At 53.9% G+C, this 20767-nt stretch overlaps 2 protein-coding genes across 12 annotated transcripts in view; one reads left to right on the top strand and one right to left on the bottom strand.

The window, feature by feature from the left end:
- STKLD1 (serine/threonine kinase like domain containing 1) overlaps positions 1-7270 on the top strand; it is a 31299-nt gene extending 24029 nt beyond the window's left edge. For 5 of the 9 annotated variants that reach the window (XM_033238673.1, XM_033238677.1, XM_033238675.1 and 2 more), the window contains 7 exons: positions 1547-1663; positions 2878-3018; positions 4011-4145; positions 4811-4939; positions 5032-5160; positions 5865-6005; positions 6325-6986. In XM_033238673.1, the coding sequence (XP_033094564.1) occupies positions 1547-1663; positions 2878-3018; positions 4011-4145; positions 4811-4939; positions 5032-5160; positions 5865-6005; positions 6325-6512 (980 nt within the window). In that variant the 3' untranslated portion in view covers positions 6513-6986. Of the gene's footprint in view, positions 1-1546; positions 1664-2877; positions 3019-4010; positions 4146-4810; positions 4940-5031; positions 5161-5864; positions 6006-6324 lie in introns of all 9 variants that reach the window. The other 4 variants (XM_033238674.1, XM_033238679.1, XM_033238680.1 and 1 more) reach the window with 4 other exon arrangements.
- A 919-nt stretch (positions 7271-8189) lies between these two features.
- Positions 8190-20751, bottom strand: REXO4 (REX4 homolog, 3'-5' exonuclease). 3 transcript variants are annotated; one of them, XM_033238668.1, is made up of 8 exons: positions 20278-20751; positions 16656-17002; positions 14764-14907; positions 14291-14484; positions 12674-12762; positions 10174-10248; positions 9200-9274; positions 8190-8475 (listed from the first exon to the last, which is right to left on the bottom strand). In XM_033238668.1, exons 1-8 carry the CDS (start codon positions 20500-20502, stop codon positions 8398-8400), a joined length of 1227 nt encoding a protein of 408 aa, XP_033094559.1. In that variant the 5' UTR covers positions 20503-20751; the 3' UTR covers positions 8190-8397. The 3 variants fall into 3 exon arrangements, with proteins under 3 accessions (XP_033094559.1, XP_033094562.1, XP_033094560.1); XM_033238671.1 differs by having other exon boundaries at positions 8205-8475; positions 16656-16824; positions 20278-20658; XM_033238669.1 differs by having other exon boundaries at positions 8223-8475; positions 20615-20698.
- Positions 20752-20767: the final 16 nt, after the last annotated feature.

Here is a 20767-nt window from a genome sequence, read left to right as displayed (position 1 = left end):
TTTTTTTGTTGTTGTTGTTGTTTTTTGAGACAGGGTCTCGCTCTATCCCCCAGGCTGGAGTGCAGTGGTGTGATCTTGGCTCACTGCAACCTCCGCCTCCTGGGTTCAAGTGATTCTCCTGCCTCAGGCTCCCAAGTAGCTGGGACTACAGGTGCATGCCACCACACCCAGCTAATTTTTTGTATTTTTAGTAGAGAGGCGATTTCACCATGTTGGCCAGGCTGGTCTCAAATGCCTGATCTCAAGTGATCTGCCTGTCTCGGCCTTCCAAAGTGTCGGGATTACAGGCATGAGACACCGTGCCTGGCCACTTTTTAAAACATTTGTGTCACAACATACTTTCATAAAATCGTTCAACCTTTTTCACCTGCCTGAACATTACCTTCACACATCCATCCATCCATTTATCCATCTGTCCATCTATCCATCAGACCTGGATTAGGAATCCACTGAGGTTTGTTGCAGTGGCTCAGGCCTCAGAGATGACAAGGCCCAGCCCTGGCCTTCGAGTAGGTGGCAGAGGCCTCACATGGGCCTAATTTACCATTCCCTCCCTCCCCTCCTCCTCTTCGGCCCCTTTTGTAGCTCAGCTGTGACCAGGACAGAGACCCTGGAAAGACAGATTTTGCCTCCCTGGGGAAACTAGGGAAGCTGTTGGGCCCCATCCCAAAGGGTAGGTCTTTCCCACCACCCGGAACCACACCTCCCTCCACGTCTTGCTTAGAAATGGGCTAGCAGCTGAGCACGGTGACTCATGCCTGAAATCCCAGCACTTTCGGAGGCCGAGGTGGGCGGATCACTTGAGATCACGAGTTCAAGACCAGCCCGGCCAACATGGTGAAACCCTGTCTCAACTAAAAATACAAAAATTAGCCAGATGTGGTGGTGCATGCCTGTAATCTCAGCTACTCAGGAGGCTGAGGCAGGAGAATCGCTTGAACCCAGGAGGTGGAGGTTGCAGTGAGCTGAGATGATGCCACAGAAAAGCCTGAGCAACAGAGTGAGGCTCTGTCTCAAAAAAAAAAAAAAAAAAAGGTGGGGAGGGGCGCTTGCTTCGCTCCACACTCCGGGTGCCAGGACTTCATCCTTGTTGCTCTCATGAGCCTACAGTGGAGGAATGGCTGCCTGGCCACTGCCCCTCACCCAGTCCCCAGCCCACAACAGTTCCTGGCACAGTGGCAGGGTGGATGGAGCCCACGCCCACCCTCAAGGCAGTTGCAGCCAAGGGCTCTGGAGTAGACTGGCTGGTTTCAAACTGCTGAAGAGCAGGTGCTTTCATCCCACTGACCCCAGGTTCCTCATCTGCACAAGGAGGGCAGGCCCAGGAGGGGCCACTTCACAGGGCTGTGGGCAGCACAGAACATGCACCCATGGCAGACATGGCATGCACTCCACGGACCTAGCACTAATCCTCATTGTCCTTCCCCCTTCTATTCATCCACCTAGGGTCCCGCAGGCTCCCACCAGCCTCTGGGGGCCCTGGTCTGCTCTATACACCCCCAACCTGGCCCAAAATGAGTCTCCCCTGTGCCGCCCACTCTGCCAGGTCTGCAGTGGTCTCCGGAGCTGGTGGAGGTGGTGGTCACGACCATGCAGCTGCATGACAGGGTCCTTGACATCCAGCTGTGTGCCTGCTCCCTGCTGCTGCACCTCCTGGGCCAAGGTGGGTGCCAAACCAGGCCAGGTGGGGTCAGGGAGGCTGTGTGCTCCTTCCTGCAGCTGTGCCTCCTGGGCCAAGGTGGGCACCGGGCCGGGTGGGTTGGGGGAATCCATGCCCTGCTCCCTGCTGCTGCACCTTCTAGGCCAAGGTGGATGCCAGGGCCAGGCCAGGTGGGGGAGACACTCCTGGTGGCCTAGCTCCGTCCCCACCTGTTACCTGGTTGGCATCTGACCCTCTGGACAGTCCATGCCATCCTGTGCCCATTGGACCCCATCCTGGATGGCAGAGGGCTTAGGCCAGGAGCCTAGAGATGCGGATCCCACCCACGCCTGCCTTTTGCCTGCTCCATGACCCTGGACAAGTTCCTGCTGCTCCCGCCAGCTTCCCAGCTATGAAGCAAGGAGCTGGACACGAGGTCCTCTGGAGTGACCCTCAGGGAGGATGGGCTGCACCCTCTGAAGAGGGCTGGTAGGAGGACAGTGCTGAGTTGATTTCACTGCCCTGATGGAAGAGGCTGGAGCTGACAGTCCGAACCTCCTATGAGAGACCTGGGTTGTTAAAAAAGTTGAATTAGCTTTGATGATTTTTTTTAAACAAAAAGTATTTAGTTACCTTTCTAGTTTTTGTGTTTTTTTTTGAGATGGAGTTTTGCTCGTCACCCAGGCTGGAGTGCAATGGCACGATCTCGGTTTACTGCAACCTCCACCTCCCGGGTTCAAGCGATTTTCCTGCCTCCGCCTCCTGAGTAGCTGGGACTACAGGCACCCACCACAACACCTGGCTAATTTTTGTATTTTTAGTAGAGGGGTTTCACCACGTCAGACAGGCTGGTCTTGAACTCCTGATGTCGTGATCCATCCGCCTCAGCCTCCCAAAGTGCTGGGATTACAGGCATGAGCCACCGTGCCCGCCCACCTTTCCAGTTTCACTGTTGAAGTTTGGAGTTCCATACAATGTTGAAATTGTGTTCAGTGCTGCCTGGCCGGCTCTCAGGGACCAGGATGGGTGGCCTGGCCAGGCAGGGCTCCCCTCCAGCCCTTCACTCCATTAGGGCACACAGATTCACGGAGGCCTGCTCTAGGCCAGGAGAACAAGGCAGACCTCGGTTTCCTTCATGCAAAGTGGAGATGCTATCCCCCAGCCTGTGAGCCTCGTGTCTCTCGTCCCACGCCCCAGGTGTGGGGCTAAACCCAGGCGTCTTCCTCTGGCCCGAGCAGCGCTGGTGCATCACCCGGAAGCCAAGGCTCCCTGTAACCAAGCCATCACCTCCGCCGTGCTGAGTGCTCTTCGGAGCTACCCCGAGGAGGAGTCGCTCCTTGTCTTGGTCTACAGCCTGCTAGCCATCACCACAACCCAGGGTGTGTCTGCCAGCTACCTCCTGCCCCACCCACACTCCAGGACAGCCCTTCCCAGGGGTCTCGGGAAGGGTTGGTTTGGGGTACAGGTGGGTTGGACAGGACAGGGCTGGGCCTCCTCCTGAGATGCACAGCGGCATTTGGCCATCTTCATTCGGTCACCCCAAATGCTGGTCGCATCCTTTTCCATCTTGATGACAAGCTTCCACTCTTGAAGTCACTGGTTCCCTCTACAGACATGCCAGGCGCGGCTGTGGGCTTCACACCAATGACATCTATTTCCCACACTTCCTGCCCGTTCTGGGAGGCTGGAGGGCAAATGCCCTGTGTCTCCATTCCATAGGGCCCAGTAGGCTTCTGAAGCCGCCAGCCAGGACTGTGGGAAGGAGAGAGCCACACAGAGCGCTCACAGCCTCACCCACAAATTGGGTGGGCACTGTTCTCCCCAACAGGAAGCTGGGCCTTGAGAGAGCCTAAGGACAGCCGCCAGCAGTCCCATGCAGCATGGGTCAGGGCTGGGTCCCAGCACCCTCTTTACTGCATAGACTGGATAGCTGATCATACACGACTGATCTCACTTTTGGGAGTGAAAGGAGGCACTAGGAATAGATGTCAATTGGAACCATCAGGCAAAATGGATGTCAGTTCATCCTAACAGGATAGGGCCCCGTCATGGTTCCATCCTGGAAGGCACAGTCCGGCTCTGTGGGCCCAGGAGGCAGGGCCAGGCCCCCTGGATGGGAAGCTACAGAGGTCAGACCCAGCCTGCTAGTAGGATGGCAGCTATTGGGACTGGTGGCCCATGAGATGGACAGACTCCTCTGGGGCCAGTCCCATGTCCTCCTGTTCAGGGCTCCGTTGAGTGCACGACTTGGCCCAGAGCAGGCACCCCCCAGATCGCAGGTCAAATGGGACTGCAGTGCCCAAGGACAACAGAGGTAGGAAGGCTTCCTGGAAGGAGGGGCCCTGGGGCCCTCATTCTGGCCCACCCACAGAGTCAGAGTCAGTGTCAGAGGAGCTGCAGAACGCCGGGCTGCTGGAGCACATCCTGGAGCACCTCAACAGCTCCCTCGAAAACAGGGACGTCTGCGTCAGTGGCCTGGGCCTGCTCTGGGCCCTCCTGCTGGATGGTGAGGGGCCCTCCTCCTGCTGTCCTACCAGGGCTGGGAGCCCTCCCCTAGTCGCTCCCCAACTGCCCCTGAGAGCCTTTGAGGACCTCCATGTCCTGTCCCCAAAGCACGACAGCCATGGTCTGGGAAAGGCTCTTCTGAGAGCCTGCAACAGAAGAAAATCAAGGAGCAGAGAGAGAAAAGGTGGGGGAGGAAAGGCCTTCTCACAGAGGCCAGGCTTCAGGACTTCTTGCCCAGTGGGCAGACCCCTCAGTTTTAAGTGCCTCCTGCCCAGGGAAACGTCCTGGAATTTTCCAGGCAGTCCTGGTTCCAGGGGACAGCGGTGGTGCTGGATGCCCTGTTTTGATTTTTGATTCACAGTAGGAGGGCCCTCCGGCCTGTGCTGCTTCCCCTCCTCTAGACCCCATCTTGGCACTCCAGTGCCCCAGGAAAAAGCTCTACACCATGGAAAGCCCAGGAAACCCAACAACCCTGCCAGCACCCAAAGTGTGGGATTCTCCAAGCCTCTCCTGGGCTAATCCCCGCAACTCTAAGGACAGCTGACCTCTCCCACCCCATTTCTGCTCTTGTCCTTAGCTGGAGGAAGGCAGCAGATTGGGGGTGGAAGGCGCCCCTGCATACAACCAAGGCCTGGGTGTCCCCGTCCATCCCTGTCCTGGTTCCAGGTATCATTGTGAACAAGGCCCCTTTGGAGAAGGTCCCGGACCTCATCAGCCAGGTGTTGGCCACCTACCCTGCGGATGGGGAAATGGCGGAAGCCAGCTGCGGAGTCTTCTGGCTGCTGTCCCTACTGGGTGAGCTGGGTGGGCGCCCTGGGCCCCTGGGGCTGGGAGCCGTGGGCCTCGCGCACACAGCAGGTACAAGGCAGCCTGGCCCCTTTCTGCAGGCTGCATCAAGAAGCGGCAGTTTGAACAAGTGGTGGCGCTGCTCCTGCAAAGCATCCGGCTGTGCCAGAACAGAGTCCTGCTGGTGAACAATGCCTACCGGGGACTGGCCAGCCTGGTGAAGGTGTCAGGTGAGCCTGGGGACAGGACGAGGCTGCCACCTACAGGTGGGGACAAGAATCAGCCTCCATCAGTTACATCTGCCAGGTGCCACAAACCAAAAAACAGAAGAAATCAAAAAGGAAAATAAATTAAAAACGATCTAAAGTCCAATCATCCAGAAATCACCATCAAGACTTCCATGCACACTTGATAAATTCTATCTCTGCATTATGCTACCCTGTGACCCTCTCTGTCCATAAACACATCACATCTGCATGTTTCCCACATGTGGGCACACCGTGACTGATCAAAACAGCTCTGGAGTTGGTGTCTCCAATTCCCCACAACACAAACCCTGCTTGTTACTCAGCAAGACAGGCTGGGCCCGGTGCCGAGCACAGCACAACCGAGGCTCGACCCACAGCACAGTCCTTCGCAGAGCACCTGGGGCCCGGCCCAGACCCCAGCTGGTGCCTAGCGACTCCGGGCTCATGGTCTTGACCTCTGTACTACCCAACCTTCCTCAGAGTGACCACAACTCCTTTTGGCTCTTGGGCGGCTGCCTCCTCTGTTCCTGTGTGGCCCTGTTCAGGCCATGCCATCCTGCTGGCCTGCCCAAGCTGATGGGGCCCCCTGTGTGTGAGCTCTGGGGTACCATCCCCTGTCCTGGGCAGAAGGCTCTTCCCTTTCAGGGGAACAGTGGGGCATGAACCCACTCTCACCCATCCCCCAGAGCTGGCAGCCTTCAAGGTGGTGGTGCAGGAGGAGGGTGGCAGTGGCCTCAGCCTCGTCAAAGAGACCTACCAGCTCCACAAGGATGACCCGGAGGTGGTGGAGAACGTGGGCATACTGCTGGTTCACTTGGCTTCCTATGGTGAGAATCCCTTCTCGCATCACACCCCCTAGAGCCCAGTGGTCGGGGTGCCTGCTCCCCCTGTAACTGACAGGGAAGGAGCGCACAGAAGACAGGCTCAACCCCACTTCTCAGCCCTCTGAAACTTCCCACATATTTGGCATCTTCTGAACACCAGGGGTTGTCCTGGCTGAGGGGGACGCATGGGGCTCCAGAACTGCAAGGTGGCTCTGTGCATGCCAAGCCCAAAGGGACTGTGACCCACCCTCGTCCTTCTGGGGCTCCTGGCAAGGGGCACAGGAGGGGCTCTGGCCTCGGGACCTCCTTGCTCCACCCGCAGAGGAGATCCTGCCGGAGCTGGTATCCAGCAGTATGAAGGCCCTGGTCCAGGAGATCAAGGAGCGCTTCACCTCCAGCCTGGTGAGTGACAGCAGCGCCTTCAGCAAACCAGGCCTCCCTCCAGGTGGAAGCCCCCAGCCGGGGTGCACCACGTCTGGGGGCCTGGAACAGATGATTGCATGGAACTGACCTTGATCTCCACATGTATAGTTTTCAAGACTGCTCTCCTGCCTGCCTATTATTCTGTCTCTATGACTGGGCCAAAATCAATCGTAAACAGGAGGGGTAATCAGACCTCTCCAAAGAGTTTCCTGTCCATGACTACTGGATTGAGTCACATGAGTAACTGCTCCTGGACCTGGGGACTGTCCATGAAAACTGACCTGCCTGCTTCCTCCTTCCAGGAGCTGGTTTCTTACGCAGAAAAAGTGTTCCTGAGGCTGGAGGCGGCCACCTCTCCCAGCCCCCCGGGCGGAGAAGCAGCTCAGCCCTGATGCTGGGGAGAAGACAGACACCCCACAGGCCCCTCCTCCACGTGTGCCCTCTCCCTGCCCTTCCTTTCCATGGGCCACTGTTTCCCTTGGGGCGGGGGGGAGGGTCGTCTGGGACCAGAAGGCACACCTCACACTCCTCTTAGGTGACTAATAAAGAGGCCCAAGGCCAGTTTCTGCCTTAATCGTTTCTGGCAAGACGCCGTGACTGGCCAGTGGGGTACTTAATTCTGCAGTCTCTATAGACCTCGCCCTGGACACGAAAGTCCTTCCACACCATTCTAGATGAGAGTCAACACTGAGCCTCCTAGGTTCCATTCAAAGTAAACATCTACATTTATTTTATTTTTTATTTATTTATTTTTTGAGACGGAGTCTCGCTCTGTCGCCCGGGCTGGAGTGCAGTGGCCGGATCTCAGCTCACTGCAAGCTCCACCTCCCAGGTTTACGCCATTCTCCTGCCTCAGCCTCCCGAGTAGCTGGGACTACAGGCGCCCGCCACCTCGCCCGGCTAGCTTTTTTTGTATTTTTTAGTAGAGACGGGGTTTCACCGTGTTAGCCAGGATGGTCTCGAACTCCTGACCTCGTGATCTGCCCGTCTCAGCCTCCCAAAGTGCTGGGATTACAGGCTTGAGCCACTGCGCCTGGCCTGAGTTTATTTTAAATCACATCCTCTGTGCGTCTGCACCTGTTCTGTCCAGCTGTCAGGTGGCCCAATAACGCCTTGGACTCCATCCCCTAGTCAGTGCCACTGGCTGTTCCTGACTCTAGTTCCCAGGGGAGTCTCAAACCGGGGCCTAGCCAAGCAAGCCACCGGCTAGCGTCACATAGTTTCTCTAGCTCAAATAGCCCAAGGTCGGCACGTCTGCCAACCTCCAGGAATAACCGTGGTCACCGAGCCCAGGCGACACATCCTTGCGCTATGGGGAGAAGCCTCTGCTGGGTGACCCACCAGCCAACCCTGGGCCAATTTAGATAAACGCTCAAAGTCCAAATGGCCACAGGAAGCCCCTGATGTAACACCTGTTGTGCCGGCCAGCCGTGTCTCAGGAGTTGACTGCAGACACCGGGTCTGGGCCCCTCAAGCCCAGCGGAGCTTGTTATGTCCCCTAAGACAAAGGAGGAAAATGTGGCCCCCCAAGAGGAAGGTGCTGAGCACCTCACCCCAGGGTGAGTGGTCACTGAAGATGGGTGGTGACAGCACTGTACAAGCTGGCGGCCCACAGGCCCCATCCTCGCCTCGCACAGGCAGTCAGCAGTTGGTAAAGCATGGCCAGGCATGCTCATGGGAGCCCCTGCTGTCCACATCCTGGCTTCCTCCCTGCTCCCCACCCCGACCATCCGGGCCTGAACACACATGGACAGTAAGACCAGGTTTCAGACCACAAAGTCAAGAGGAAGGAGGACGTTCTCAGTAGCACCATGCCATGCCCCCTGCCATGATTCTGAAAAGGTTTCACCAGAGTAGACACTGTGGGGAGATGTGATCTGTCCCTGTGACTGGTCACATTGCCTCTGTAGGGGGGCAGCAGCAGCAGCAGGGCAGGGCTGCTAGGTGTCGTCACTGCAGTGGTCTGGAGCGGTCAGCAGTCTCGGGCCATGCTCTCCCACTCCTTCTTCACCATGACGTACAGCCTCATTGCTGCCTGGGCATCCTGAATCTAGACGACACGAAACATCCCAGCAGGTGACGAGGCATAGCTGCGGCCCACAGTCAACCCCGCAATGACTGAGCCCTCTCACTAGCCACTCTGCTAGGGACGGGACGTACTGAGTGAGATGTGGACCCGGCCAAAAAATGTCACCGAGATGGGGAGGGAGGACACAACAGAAGCAGAGGGAGCAACGACCTGATGGTCCCCACACTTCTGTGACTTAGACACCCCTCCCAGGAGAAGAAAGGGGAACTGAAAGAGGTGAAACAACAAACACGCTGCCTTTTTAGGTTTCTGAGTGCAGGGTGATGGCAGGCTGGGCGCCGGGCACAGGGGCACAAGGACCAAGCAGACAGGCATGAAGGGCCCAAAGCGCTGAGGCCACGCTGCAGGGAGTGACTGCTCCACAGAGGCGGAGCCAGCTGCTCAGCGGGCGGGTCAGGGCAGGGCTGGAGGGCTGGGGTGGGGGGGCTTTGTAATTATTTGGCAACTTTTTCTCCAAATAATGAGAATGCAGTTCTTTTGTGTTGTGTTAAATGTGCATATTTAGAATTTAACCAAAATTCCGTAACTCTGCTCTGCCATTTTTTTTTTTTTTGGACCAATAGCCTTGTAAGAAAAGTAGGTGCCCAGGCCCCTCCTCACCCATGTCTGTGTGAGGTGACTCATGTCTGGTTCCTGGTGAGAAACCGCCCCAAACCCCATGGACTGCCCCCCAGGACACACTCACCGAACAGTGCTCCGCCTGCTGGACCTGGAGCCCAAGGATCTTCTCTGAAAGTAGTCGCAGAGACGGCCTTCCACTCTGCAAAGGGGGAAGAGGCGGGTGGGGGCCTCTGCAGGCTCTGCCCACACAGGGTCACCGCACCCAGCAGGGAGGGGTTGGCTATTGAACCTCACTCAAGCGACCTACAGTTTGCCTCTCAGTGGAAGCGCTATTGGCACTTAGGGTGGCAGCCACCAGCTGCAACCTCTTTATAGCATGATGGGCTGGTGATACACCCCATCAGCCAATCAAGGGAGAGGGCCGGGGAGGAATCAGCATCCCCATCTCCCATCTTGAGGCCGCTCTGATTTCAAGAGGGACAGCTCTGGTCAGGCACGGTGACTCACACCTGTCATCTCAGCACTTAGGAGGCCAAGGAGGGCAGATCACTTGAGCCCAGGAGTTTGACAACAGCCAGGGCAACACAGCAAGACCCTATCTCTACAAAAAAATGAAAAAATCAGTCAGGGGTGGTGGCATATGCCTGCAGTCCCAGCTATTTCAGAGACTAAGGTGGAAAGATTGCCTGAGCCTGGGAGGCGGCAGTTACGGTGAGCCGAGATCATGCCACTGCACTCCAGCCTGGGTGACAGAGCAAGACCCTGACTGAAAAAAAAAGAAAGAAAAAAAAAAAAAAAAGGAGGATGAAGAACAGCTGTGCCCTTGGCACCCTCTACAGTAGATACGACAGTGGCACCAGGCCCTTAGTCAGTGACCCTGTTTCAGAGGTTACAGTGGAAATAACTTGCCCTCCGTTGCAATCATTTTTAAGGTCAGCAATTAGCAGAACTCTATTTTTAAACATTCCTTCTAGTTTTAAAGGTTAAAAGGAAAAACAAAAACCCTTTAACCAACATGTCAGCCACCAGTGACCAGAAACAATGAAGTGACCAGCAAAACAGAAATACGGTATCTTGAGTCACACTCGTTTTAAGTACCTTTACTTGACTCTTGAAAGGTTTATATTTCTGTGTGTCTCGAATCTTCTTTTTTGGATGATCAAGAAACAGTACCTAGAAAAAGAAAATATAATGATAATCATTTTCATTTTTGGTTTATAGTAGCAGAACCCCCCTCCCCCCACCACCTTTTACAAGTAACATCTTTGTGTGTGTGTGACATAGTCTTGCTCTGTCACCCAGGCTGGAATGCAGTGGCTCAGTCTTGGCTGACTGCAACCTCCGCCTCCAGGTTTCAAGTGATTCTCCTGCCTCAGCCTCCCGAGTAGCTGGGATTACAAGTGCCTGCCACCACGCCTGGCTGATTTCTGTATTTTTCAGTAGAGACAAGGTTTTGCCATGTTGGCCAGGCTGGTCTCGAACTCCTGACCTCAGGTGATCCACCTGACTCGGCCTCCCAAAGTGGTGGGACTACAGGTGTGAGCCACTGTGGCTGCCCTGCAAGTAACATCTTGTAGGGAATCCAAGTATGTCACACACACACGGAAACGAGGCATTGATACGAACTTAAACTCCATGAGGAAATTTATCACACTGACTTAAGCTGATGCCCAACAGTCAGAGACAATAAAAACAAAATCTTGAAATCAAGGAAGTAGGAGAAAAACAGTCAACAATTAACCAGCAACCAACTTATTCCTATATTATACTTGTATTTTGAGTTGGTTCTGCACATCAGGAAGTTGGAAATAACACATTTTAACAGCTCATCTTGCAATCTTAGCATGCAATCTTTTTTTTTTTTTTTTTTTTTTTTTGAGACAAGAGTCTTGCTCTGTCGCCCAGGCTGGAGTGCAGTGGCACGATCTCGGCTCACTGCAAGCACCACCTCCTGGGTTCACGCCATTCTCCTGCCTCAGCCTCCTGAGTAGCTGGGACTACAGGCGCCCGCCACCATGCCTGCCTAATTTTTTGTATTTTTTAGTAGAAACGGGGTTTCACCATGTTAGCCACGATGGTCTTGATCTTCTGACCTCATGATCTTCCCGCCTCGGCCTCCCAAAGTGCTAGGATTACAGGCATGAGCCACCGCACCTAGCCTTTTTTTTTTTTTTTTTGATAGGCTCTCACTCTGTCACCTGGGCTTCAGTGCTATGGGGTAATAATCATGGCTCCCTGCAGCCTTGACCTCCTGGGCTCAACTGATCCTTCCACCCCAGCCTCCTGAGTAGCTGGGACAACAGGCACATGCCACCACACCTGGCTAATTTAAAAATTTTTTATAGAGATGAGGTCTCCCTATGTTACGCAGGCTGGTCTCTAACTCCTGGCCTCAAGCAATCCTCCAGCCTCAGCCTCCCAAAAACCTGTGATTACAGACATGAGCCACTGTGTCTGGTCCTTAGCATAATCTTCAAGAAAGACTTAAACATGTGTTGCACAAGTTACCAGGGATGGAGCCAGAGTCAGGAGGGAAGGACAAGTTACCACAGTGGCAGTCTCTGAGGGGATATGACAGGAGCACACAAGACTTTCTGTGAGGATATTGCCCGGATGGTTCTCAACTCAGTTTCACCCTCTATAAACAAGCATGAACACCTCTGGCATCTTTAATGGATTCAAGAGATCTCTATAGTGCCACAACGGGAGCACCACAGCAAAGGCTGCTGTTTGACCATTAGCATCTCTGCCACTTCCTTCTGAACGGCCTCAAGTTCCTCACCACACCCAAGTGCTTCAAGCCGGTAGGCAGAGGTGAGAACTTAAGAAGTATCTCTCCCATCTAGTAGACTGGCCTCCCCGCTGTTCCCACTGTGTCCTTTAAACCAACATCCAGGCATTTGCCCATAAACTCAAAGTGACCCCCACCCTGTTCTCCTGTAAATATACGTATACTCGCTTTGCCTGACTCTTCATTCCTGCCTCGGATGACCAGGGGATGGCGGTCCATGACCTCGGATGGCCCTCCCCACCCATGAGGCCTGCCCTGCCCAGGGTCTGTATATGTCTTTGAACTTGTTTCCCACAGTGCTGGTATCTGAATTTGCACCTTCCATCCGAACAACCAGGGGCTGCCTCAGGCGGGATTTTCCTCGGGATGCCAGGAAGAAGGCAAAGGCAAGCTCCCAGGGCCAGGGTGATGCTCAGGCAGGCGTAACCTGAACACGGGCCACAGGGCATCTGCCAGGATAAACTAGTTTCCTGCAGAGGGACCCTGGTCACGGACAGGACAACTGGGCATCAGGCCCTCCTCCAGGTAAAAGAGGTATCAGCACCTTCATTTCTTGTTAGGGTGGGATTGCCAGCCGCTCTGGTACGGGAACCCCAGTTTTGCTGGAGGCTCTCAAAACAAGAGCCTCGCATGGTTCCTAAAACACAGTAAGAACTCAGCACGTGGTATCTGATATTATTACCAAAGTATTCCCAACACAGGGCACAAACCCAACCATTTTTAAAAACTCCACAACACAGCACAAGGGGGTGAGTGTAACACGCATGGAGCAGGGGCGGGCCGAGTCCCCAGGAGGGAACCCAGTACCTTCAGGTCATTATGCAGAGCGTGTCCCACTAGAATTCTGCCCTTCAGCATCTCTGCCACTTCCTTCTGAACAACTTCAAGCTGTTCTCCTGGAAAATCAACACAAAGCAGCGGTTTTTTGCAACACACACATCACCATCATTCTTTGAGGAGGCAGCCCCGCTCCCACCTCTGGTCAGTCCTAAGACAAAGGGTCAGGCCAGCAACGCCACCGCGGAGGGTGACTCGAAGCCACCACACCCACCCACCCCCTGGGAGAAGTGCCTTGCGGGCCCCTGGCAGGGGTGGCTGCGAGGACCACCTCTGAGGAGAGGAGTAAAGTGCTCCTCACAGTCTGCAAAGTCGGCTCGTGGCTGGAGGAGAGCATATGTTGAGTGTAGGCACTGAGAAACTTTTAGAGCCGCCTGGCAGCACGGTTCTGCCTATTCAACCTCATAATTTACTTGACAATTTTCCTAATGGAAATAAAAACAAAACTGCCCCCACAAAAACGGGCAGAGATGTGCTGCCCTAGGCCCTGGGCTCCAGAGGCAGCCCTGCCTACTTTTGGGGACCACCCCACCACCAACCCCACGTGTACTCCCAAACAGGGCTGACTAGACCAAGGGTGGCCCGAGCCAAGTAGGACCAGCTAATTTTTTTTTTTTTGAGACGGAGTCTCGCTCTGTCGCCCAGGCTGGAGTGCAGTGGCCGGATCTCAGCTCACTGCAAGCTCCGCCTCCTGGGTTTACGCCATTCTCCTGCCTCAGCCTCCTGAGTAGCTGAGACTACAGGCGCCCGCCACCTCGCCCGGCTAGTTTTTTGTATTTTTTAGTAGAGACGGGGTTTCACCGTGTTAGCCAGGATGGTCTCGATCTCCTGACCTCGTGATCCGCCCGTCTCGGCCTCCCAAAGTGCTGGGATTACAGGCGTGAGCCACCGCGCCCGGCCCCAGCTAATTTTTTAAAAACAGTTTTTACAAGGCCAGGCGCAGTGGCTCATGCCTGTAATCCCAGTACTTTGGGAGGCCGAGGCAGGCAGATTACCTGAGGTTGGGAGTTCAAGACCAGCCTGACCAACATGAAGAAACCCTGTCTCTACTAAAAACACAAAATTAGCTGGGCGTGGTGGCACATGCCTATAATCCCAGCTACTCAGGAGGCTGAGGCAGGAGAATCACTTGAACCCAGGAGGCAGAGGTTGCAGTGAGCCGAGATTATGCTATTGCACTTCAGCCTGGGCAACAAGAGCAAAACTCCATCTCAAAAAAAAAAAAACATTTTTTTTAGAAACGAGGTCTCGCTATGTCGTCCAGGCTGGACCTGAATTCCTGGGCTCAAGCATTCCTCCCTCCTTGGGCTCCTGAATAGCTGGGACTACAGGCACGAGCCGCCATGCCCGGCTACTGACCTGGTCTTCAAGTTGGTGGACAGGAGGCAATGAAGTGCAAGGCAGAAATGGGTGTAAAGCCGTCTAAGGATGCCCTTTGTATTTGAAAACCCATTGCCCCAAGAGGAGACAAGACGCATCGAAACTAGCTACAGTGAGTGGTCTCAGAAGGAAAAGGGAACAAAAGGGAGAAAATGCATCCAGAGTTACGACTTTCCCTTCTAAGTTCCTGAGCTGCAGATGACATACCCTGCTTGAGGTTCTCAGGCCGAATCCCACTGACCGCTGTCCTATAGTCCGTCACGGGCTCAGTTGGTTTGATGTACTTATCATAAACGCACTTCCCATACTGGTTCACGATGGACACACGGGCGGCCACGCTGTCCTCCCCCTTAGGGCCCACGCCCACCATCTCACAGTCCAAGGCTAAGGCTCTTGTCAGGCTGAAGGGTAACCAAAGGCTCTAGTTTAATAAACACAGCAGGACACAGGGCTCCAGGTCAGAGCCCCAGGGATCCATGGACAAAATGTCAGCAAGCTCTCTGCCCCTCACTCATTTGCACCCATGTGACAAGCTCTGTGTGGTCCTGGTTCTTAGCAGGACCCTGGGAGGTGCTTGCTCCATTCACCTCGGGGAGAGGAAAGTATCCTCTTCCTTGAAGAAGCCCCACCCTCTACGGCTAAGCATCCCCAGCAGATCCTGCTCCCTGAGCCCAGCATACCCGCCGAAGGCCTGCTCTTTCACGAGGCTGAGGCTGACACTGCCCTCGCTCTGACCCAACTGTTTCCTCGCTATCTTGGCCGCCTCTGGACCTATGGCAGCTTCGATATCCGCCGGGTCCACGTCGTCAAACCAGATGTCTTCCCTAAAAGGCAAAGGTAACAAGCTGATCACCAGAAGGGCCTAGTGCAACTGGCGGGGCAGGGCTGTGCGGCTGACTGTGCAGGTGAGTGGAGCGATGGCACAGCCTGCCTCTCCCACAGGCTGGCCCCAGACACCCCGACCGCTGGCCCTGCTGCTTCTGCTATTTTGATTATCTTCACATTTTCCTTTTTTTTTTTTTTTTTTTTTGAGATGGAGTCTCACTGGGTCACCCAGCCTGGAGTGCAGTGGCACAATCTTGGCTCACTGCAACCTTTGCCTCCCAGGTTCAAGCAACTCTCTTGCCTCAGCCTCCCTAGTAGCTGGGATTACAGGCGCCCACTACCACACTCGGCTAATTTTTTGTATTTTTAGTAGATATGGGGTTTTGTCACGTTGGCCAGGCTGGTCTTGAACTCCTGACCTCAAGTGATCCACCCACCTTGGCCTCCCAAAGAGCTGGGATTACAGGTGTGAGCCACAGCGCCTGGCCTCATTTCTTTTCTAATTAGAAAATACACTCATTATTTAAGATTTAGAAACACAGACAAGCACAAAGAATATAAAACAGAAACATATAACCCACTGCCCAGGTGTAATGAGTGCTAGCATTTTAATAATGAAAGGAACGGGTTCATTATCAAACACTTAGGAAACACAGACAGACACAATGCCTATAAGATGGAAACACAGAACCCTTTTGCCCTCCATACTCGGATGCTCACGCAGGTACATAACACCTGCCTGGGGAATCTGTCTCTTAGGCTAAGGTTAAATGTCATTTCCTTAGAAAAGCCCTTCCTGGCCCCACTGAATGGACACGTCCCCCTTGTCCCAGGCTCCCAACACCTTCTCCTCACCAGATTTATCCTGACCACACTTAGGCAACAGCTGCCGTGTACAGTCTGTCTACCGCACTTGATAATAAGCCTCAAAAGGAAGCAGCGGGCCCGCCTCACTGAACTCTATCCCAGACAGCCTGCCTAGCACAACACAGGGAGGCCCCCAAATGGCTCCTTCCTCAGCCGTCAGCGACCATGTCCTGAACACCCAGGCGACACGAAGCCAGCTGTGACTTACGAACACGTCACCTCCAGTTGAACCATTCAGAGATAGCCACTGACTCCTGATCCACCCCACGTGGGTGGCCAGCACAGGGTTTATTCTTTTCACTTGTTTTTTTGAGTCTCGCTCCATCACCCGGGCTGGAGGCAGAAGTGCAATCACAGCTCACTGCAGCCTCGACCTCCTGGGATCAAGTGATCCTCCCACCTTGGCCTCCTGAGGAGCTGGGACGACAAGCAACAGGCACCACACCTGGCTCCATCACAGGGTTGAAGTAATCACCAGGCACTGAGCCAAGAGAGCCAACCTCGCAATCTCCTTGTGACGCCACCAGGACTAACACAAGGCACAGAGGACGTCAGAAACTTGCCCCAAGCCACCCAACTGGCGAGAAGCAGGGACAGGCCTCATAGTCGGGTCTTTCTGGCTTCAGCATGCTTTCCTTCCACACACGTGTACTGGCACCCACTACATGCTGAGCTCTGGTCAACGCTCGGAAGCAGCAGGCCCTGCCTTATCATGCCCACACTCTAGGGGAATACAAGTAACAGCAAGTAAACAAGGAACAGACGACATCAGGGTAAGGTGATGGAGAGACTGCGGCGAGGCCACCAGCCTCCATCAGGAGGCAGGCCTTGGTGAAGTCGCTGCGCCTCGGTTCTCAGTGGTGAGGTGGCCCATACTTACTCGGTGGGTGGGGCCGGGGCTGCCTCCTTAGCTTTCCGCTTCTTATGCTTGATGTCCCCCCGTTCTGGAACAATATCACCATTTGTCTTTTCCTTGGTTCCTTTCTTATTGTGCTCTGCTCCACTGGCCTTGCTGCGAGGTACTGGCGCCTTCCTGTCCATCTTGGAGCCTGAAGGAACAGAGCCCCTGCTGGCCTCTTGGTGTTTTCCTGCCGGCATCTCCTCTCCCTTCACTTGAGGTGAGGTCTCTTTTTTGTTTTGCTGGATAATTTTGGGCTTCTTTTTGGAACCCATCTGAGAGATGACAAGAGGCTTTTCTGGGGCCTGAGATTTTTGTTTCAGCAGCCACTGGGACCCAAAATAAAATACATACTACATTTGAATTTGGAAATTACACACAGCAGATTGAAAAAAAACTTACATGTGTATGTAGATACACACATATACACCAATCACATCTATACAATTCCCATTCGCATCACTGAAATTCATTTTCAATCGGTTTGGAAAAAGCTTTTTCATTCTCATGAGTCACTTGTGGTGAAATACTGTTTCTTTGCTTATCTTATAATGCATTTTACACCTGCGCCTTCAGGCATACAAAATTTCAAACTCATTCCACACCTTAGGTACCTGTTGAGTGGCTGGACACCGCAGACCACTTCCCTTTTCAGTTTATCTAGAAAGAATTTTGGAGTTAACTTCCCTCACAGCTTGGGCCAACACCCTGCTACACAGAAATCACTTTTTTTTTTTTTTTTTTACAAGATTCCCTGGTTTGCTACTGCTGTGAAGGTCTCAGGGAGGTGGGGGGTGTGATAAACGAAAAGAAAAGCTTCTGTCAAGCTGGAGTGGCTGAAGAACTGCTGGCAGCCACAGCTTGGCTGTCACCTAAGCAGAGGCTCCTGCGGTCTCAGAGCCCAGCTTCCTCTCTGAGTTCAAATCCCCAGCTGGAACGGGCTCCACCACAGTGCGATGATGAGGAGGGTGTTACTCACCTGTTCCTGTGATAGGTAAAGAACTGAAGAGCTGACTTTTTTGGATGAATTAGAAAAAACTCAGAAGTTTCCCTATAGCAAACATCCCTTCCATTCACTTATTGTGCTTTTCTTTCTTGGGAGAAGAAGAGTTGGTGTTCAAGAAATCCCACAGAACCCTGAGGCTGCCCATGGGAATTTGACTGGTCCCGTGTGTCAAGACAGGAAAATCATTAGGAAAGCCTGCACTGAGATATTGTGCAGAGTATTAGGAGGTTCAAGAAGCATTCGGGGAGGCTGAGGTGGGAGGACTGCTTGAACCAGGAGTGGAAGACCAGCCTGGGCAACAAAGTGAACCCCCATCTGTATTAGTTCATTGTGCATCGCTATAAAGGAATACCTGTGTTTGGTAATTTACAAAGAAAACGGGTTTATTTAGCTCATGGTTTTGCAGGATGTACAAGAAGCATGGTGCCAGCATCTGTTTCTGGTGAGGCCGCAGAAAGCTTCCCATCATGGTGTAAGGTGAAGGGGGAGCAGGTGCGTCGCATGGCGAGAGAGCAAGCAAGAAAGGTGCTGGGCTCTTTTAAAACAACCAGCTCTCGAATGAACTAGCAGAGTGAGAATTTACTCATTACTGAGGGGAGAGCACCCAGTCATTCATGAGGGATCTACCCCCATGACCCAATACCTCCTATGGGCCTCATCTCGAACACTGGGGATCACATTTCTTTTTTGAAAAACTACTTTTTACTTTTTTTAGAGACAGAATCTCACCACGGTGCTCAGGCTGGACTTGAACTCCTGAGCCCAAGTGATCCTCCTGCCTGGGCCTCCCAAAGTGCTGGGATTACAGATATGCACTACTCAGGAGGCTGAGGCAGGAGAATCACTGGAGCCCAGGCAGCAGTGAGCTACGATCCTAACAGTAGCTTCAAGGGAGCTCCAAGGGATGTGGTAAGAATGTACAAGCGCACATGCGGAAGAGTGTCTGGGACAGAGCAGGCAACCTCTAGAGAAGCACCAGTCACGGCCGGGCGCGGTGGCTCAAGCCTGTCATCCCAGCACTTTGGGAGGCCGAGACGGGTGGATCACGAGGTCAGGAGATTAAGACCATCCTGGCTAACACGGTGAAACCCCGTCTCTACTAAAAAAAAAAAAAAAAAAATACAAAAAATTAGCCGGGCGAGATGGCGGGCGCCTGTAGTCCCAGCTACTCGGGAGGCTGAGGCAGGAGAATGGCGTAAACCCGGGAGGCGGAGCTTGCAGTGAGCCGAGATCGTGCCACTGCACTCCAGTCTGGGCGACAGAGCAAGACTCCCGTCTCAAAAAAAAAAAGAGAAGCACCAATCACTAGAGAGACAGCAGGTACAACACAGTCTTAAAGCATGGACTCCAGAGTCAGCCACCTGGTTCCCAGCCGCAATCTTAGACGATCTATTTAACCTTTTCCAGCCTATTTCCTCACCTGTACAATAGACTTGATGAAAGTGTCCACCTCACAGTCTTATTGTGGGGATTGCAACACACATGGCACAGAGCACATGGTAGAGTGCACATTTTAGGAGCTCAATTAATATTTATTTCAAGATCATAAGTGTTGCTAGAACCCTCTCTATCACATGTCTGCTATCTGCTTTTCACCTCTACACAGGGATCTTCTTTCTCCCTGTCTTGCTACACAGACCAGTGTGTTCTTTTGTTGCTGTTGTTTGAGATGGAGTCTCACTCTGTCGCCCAGGCCAGAGTGCTGTGGCACATTCTCTGCTCATTGCACCCCTGCCTCCCGGGTTCAAGTGATTCTCCTGTCTCAGCCTCCCTAGTAACTGGGACTACAGGCGCGGGGGCGCCACCACGCCCAGCTAATTTTTTTGTATTTTTAGTAGAGACAGGGTTTCACCATGTTGGCCAGGCTGGTCTCAAACTCCTGACCTCAAATGATTCACCCGCCTCGGCCTCCCAAAGTGATGGGATTACAGGCGTGAGCCGCAGAGCCCAGCCACGAGTGTGTTCTTTTCACTGTCCTTGGGTGGTTCATCTGGTTTCGGGATTTTTTTTTTTTTTTGAGACGGAGTTTCACTCTGTTGCCCAGGCTGGAGTGCAGTGACACGATCTCGGCTCACTACAGCCTCTGCCGCCCGGGTTCAAGCGATTCTTCTGCCTCAGCCTCCCCAAGTAGCTGCGCCGGCGCGCGCCATCACGCCAGGCTAATATTTTTTGCATTTGTTTAGTAGACATGGGTTTTCACCATGTTGGCCGGGCTGGTTTCGAACTCTTGACCTCAGGGGATCCGCCCGCCTCGGCCTTCTAAAGTGCTGGGATTACAGGCGCGAGGCCCCGCGCCCGGGCTGCTTTCGGGATTTTAAGCTAAATTCTCTTTGTAAAATCTATTCTAGTTAGTTCATTACGCAAAAGGTACAAGGTTTTATCTCTGCTTTTTTGTACTTGAAATAATTCATCAATTCCATGCAAAAAAGTTCGAGACCTCCCTCAACAAGGCCACGTTTCTTGTGACAACGCGTTTACAAGATTTCGATTCAAATCTGCCTTTACAGGTCCTTTTTGGGGCTACCCAAGTCTTTCCCTCCGTCGCGCTCTGCGGGAATGAGCTGCGCAGCGGTCCGCCCGGGCCCGGTCAAGCCTCACCTCTTGCAGCGCCTTCCAGTTTTGAGAAAAGTCTTCTGGTGCCTTTGGAGGTCGCACCACAACACCAGGGCCGCTTCCTGGCTTCTTGCTTTCTTCCTGCGCCTTGCTTTTCCAAAACCTTTTTTTCTTCCTGTTTTTCTTCCGAGTGAGCGTCTTGACAGGACCCGGCTTAGCCACGGGGCTGCTCGCGGCGCGCTTGGAGGCGGGGACCTTCGCCTTCACCATCCTGCTGCGCGGACCAGCGGCTGGGCCGGCGGCCACCCGAGACCCCGGCCTCTCCGGGCCCGGCGCCGCGGCAGCACAAGGGCCTGCCCAGGCCAGGCCGAAACACACTCGCCTCAGCGACCTGGCCCTGGAAAAGACTCCGGAAGAGACCCCGCACGCGTCCAGCGTGCCTCAGCGCGCACGCTCCAGTCCCCGGAAGTGCTTGTCTCTCCGCAACCGGCTGGAAACCCGGCCCCCGCCTCTGGTTCCGCGCAGCCTGGGCGGT

This window comes from Trachypithecus francoisi, unplaced genomic scaffold (genome assembly GCF_009764315.1).
Source record: "Trachypithecus francoisi isolate TF-2019V2 unplaced genomic scaffold, Tfra_2.0 Lachesis_group16, whole genome shotgun sequence".
NCBI classification, from domain to species: Eukaryota; Metazoa; Chordata; class Mammalia; order Primates; family Cercopithecidae; genus Trachypithecus; species Trachypithecus francoisi.
This window is presented reverse-complemented; position numbering and strand designations above follow the sequence as displayed.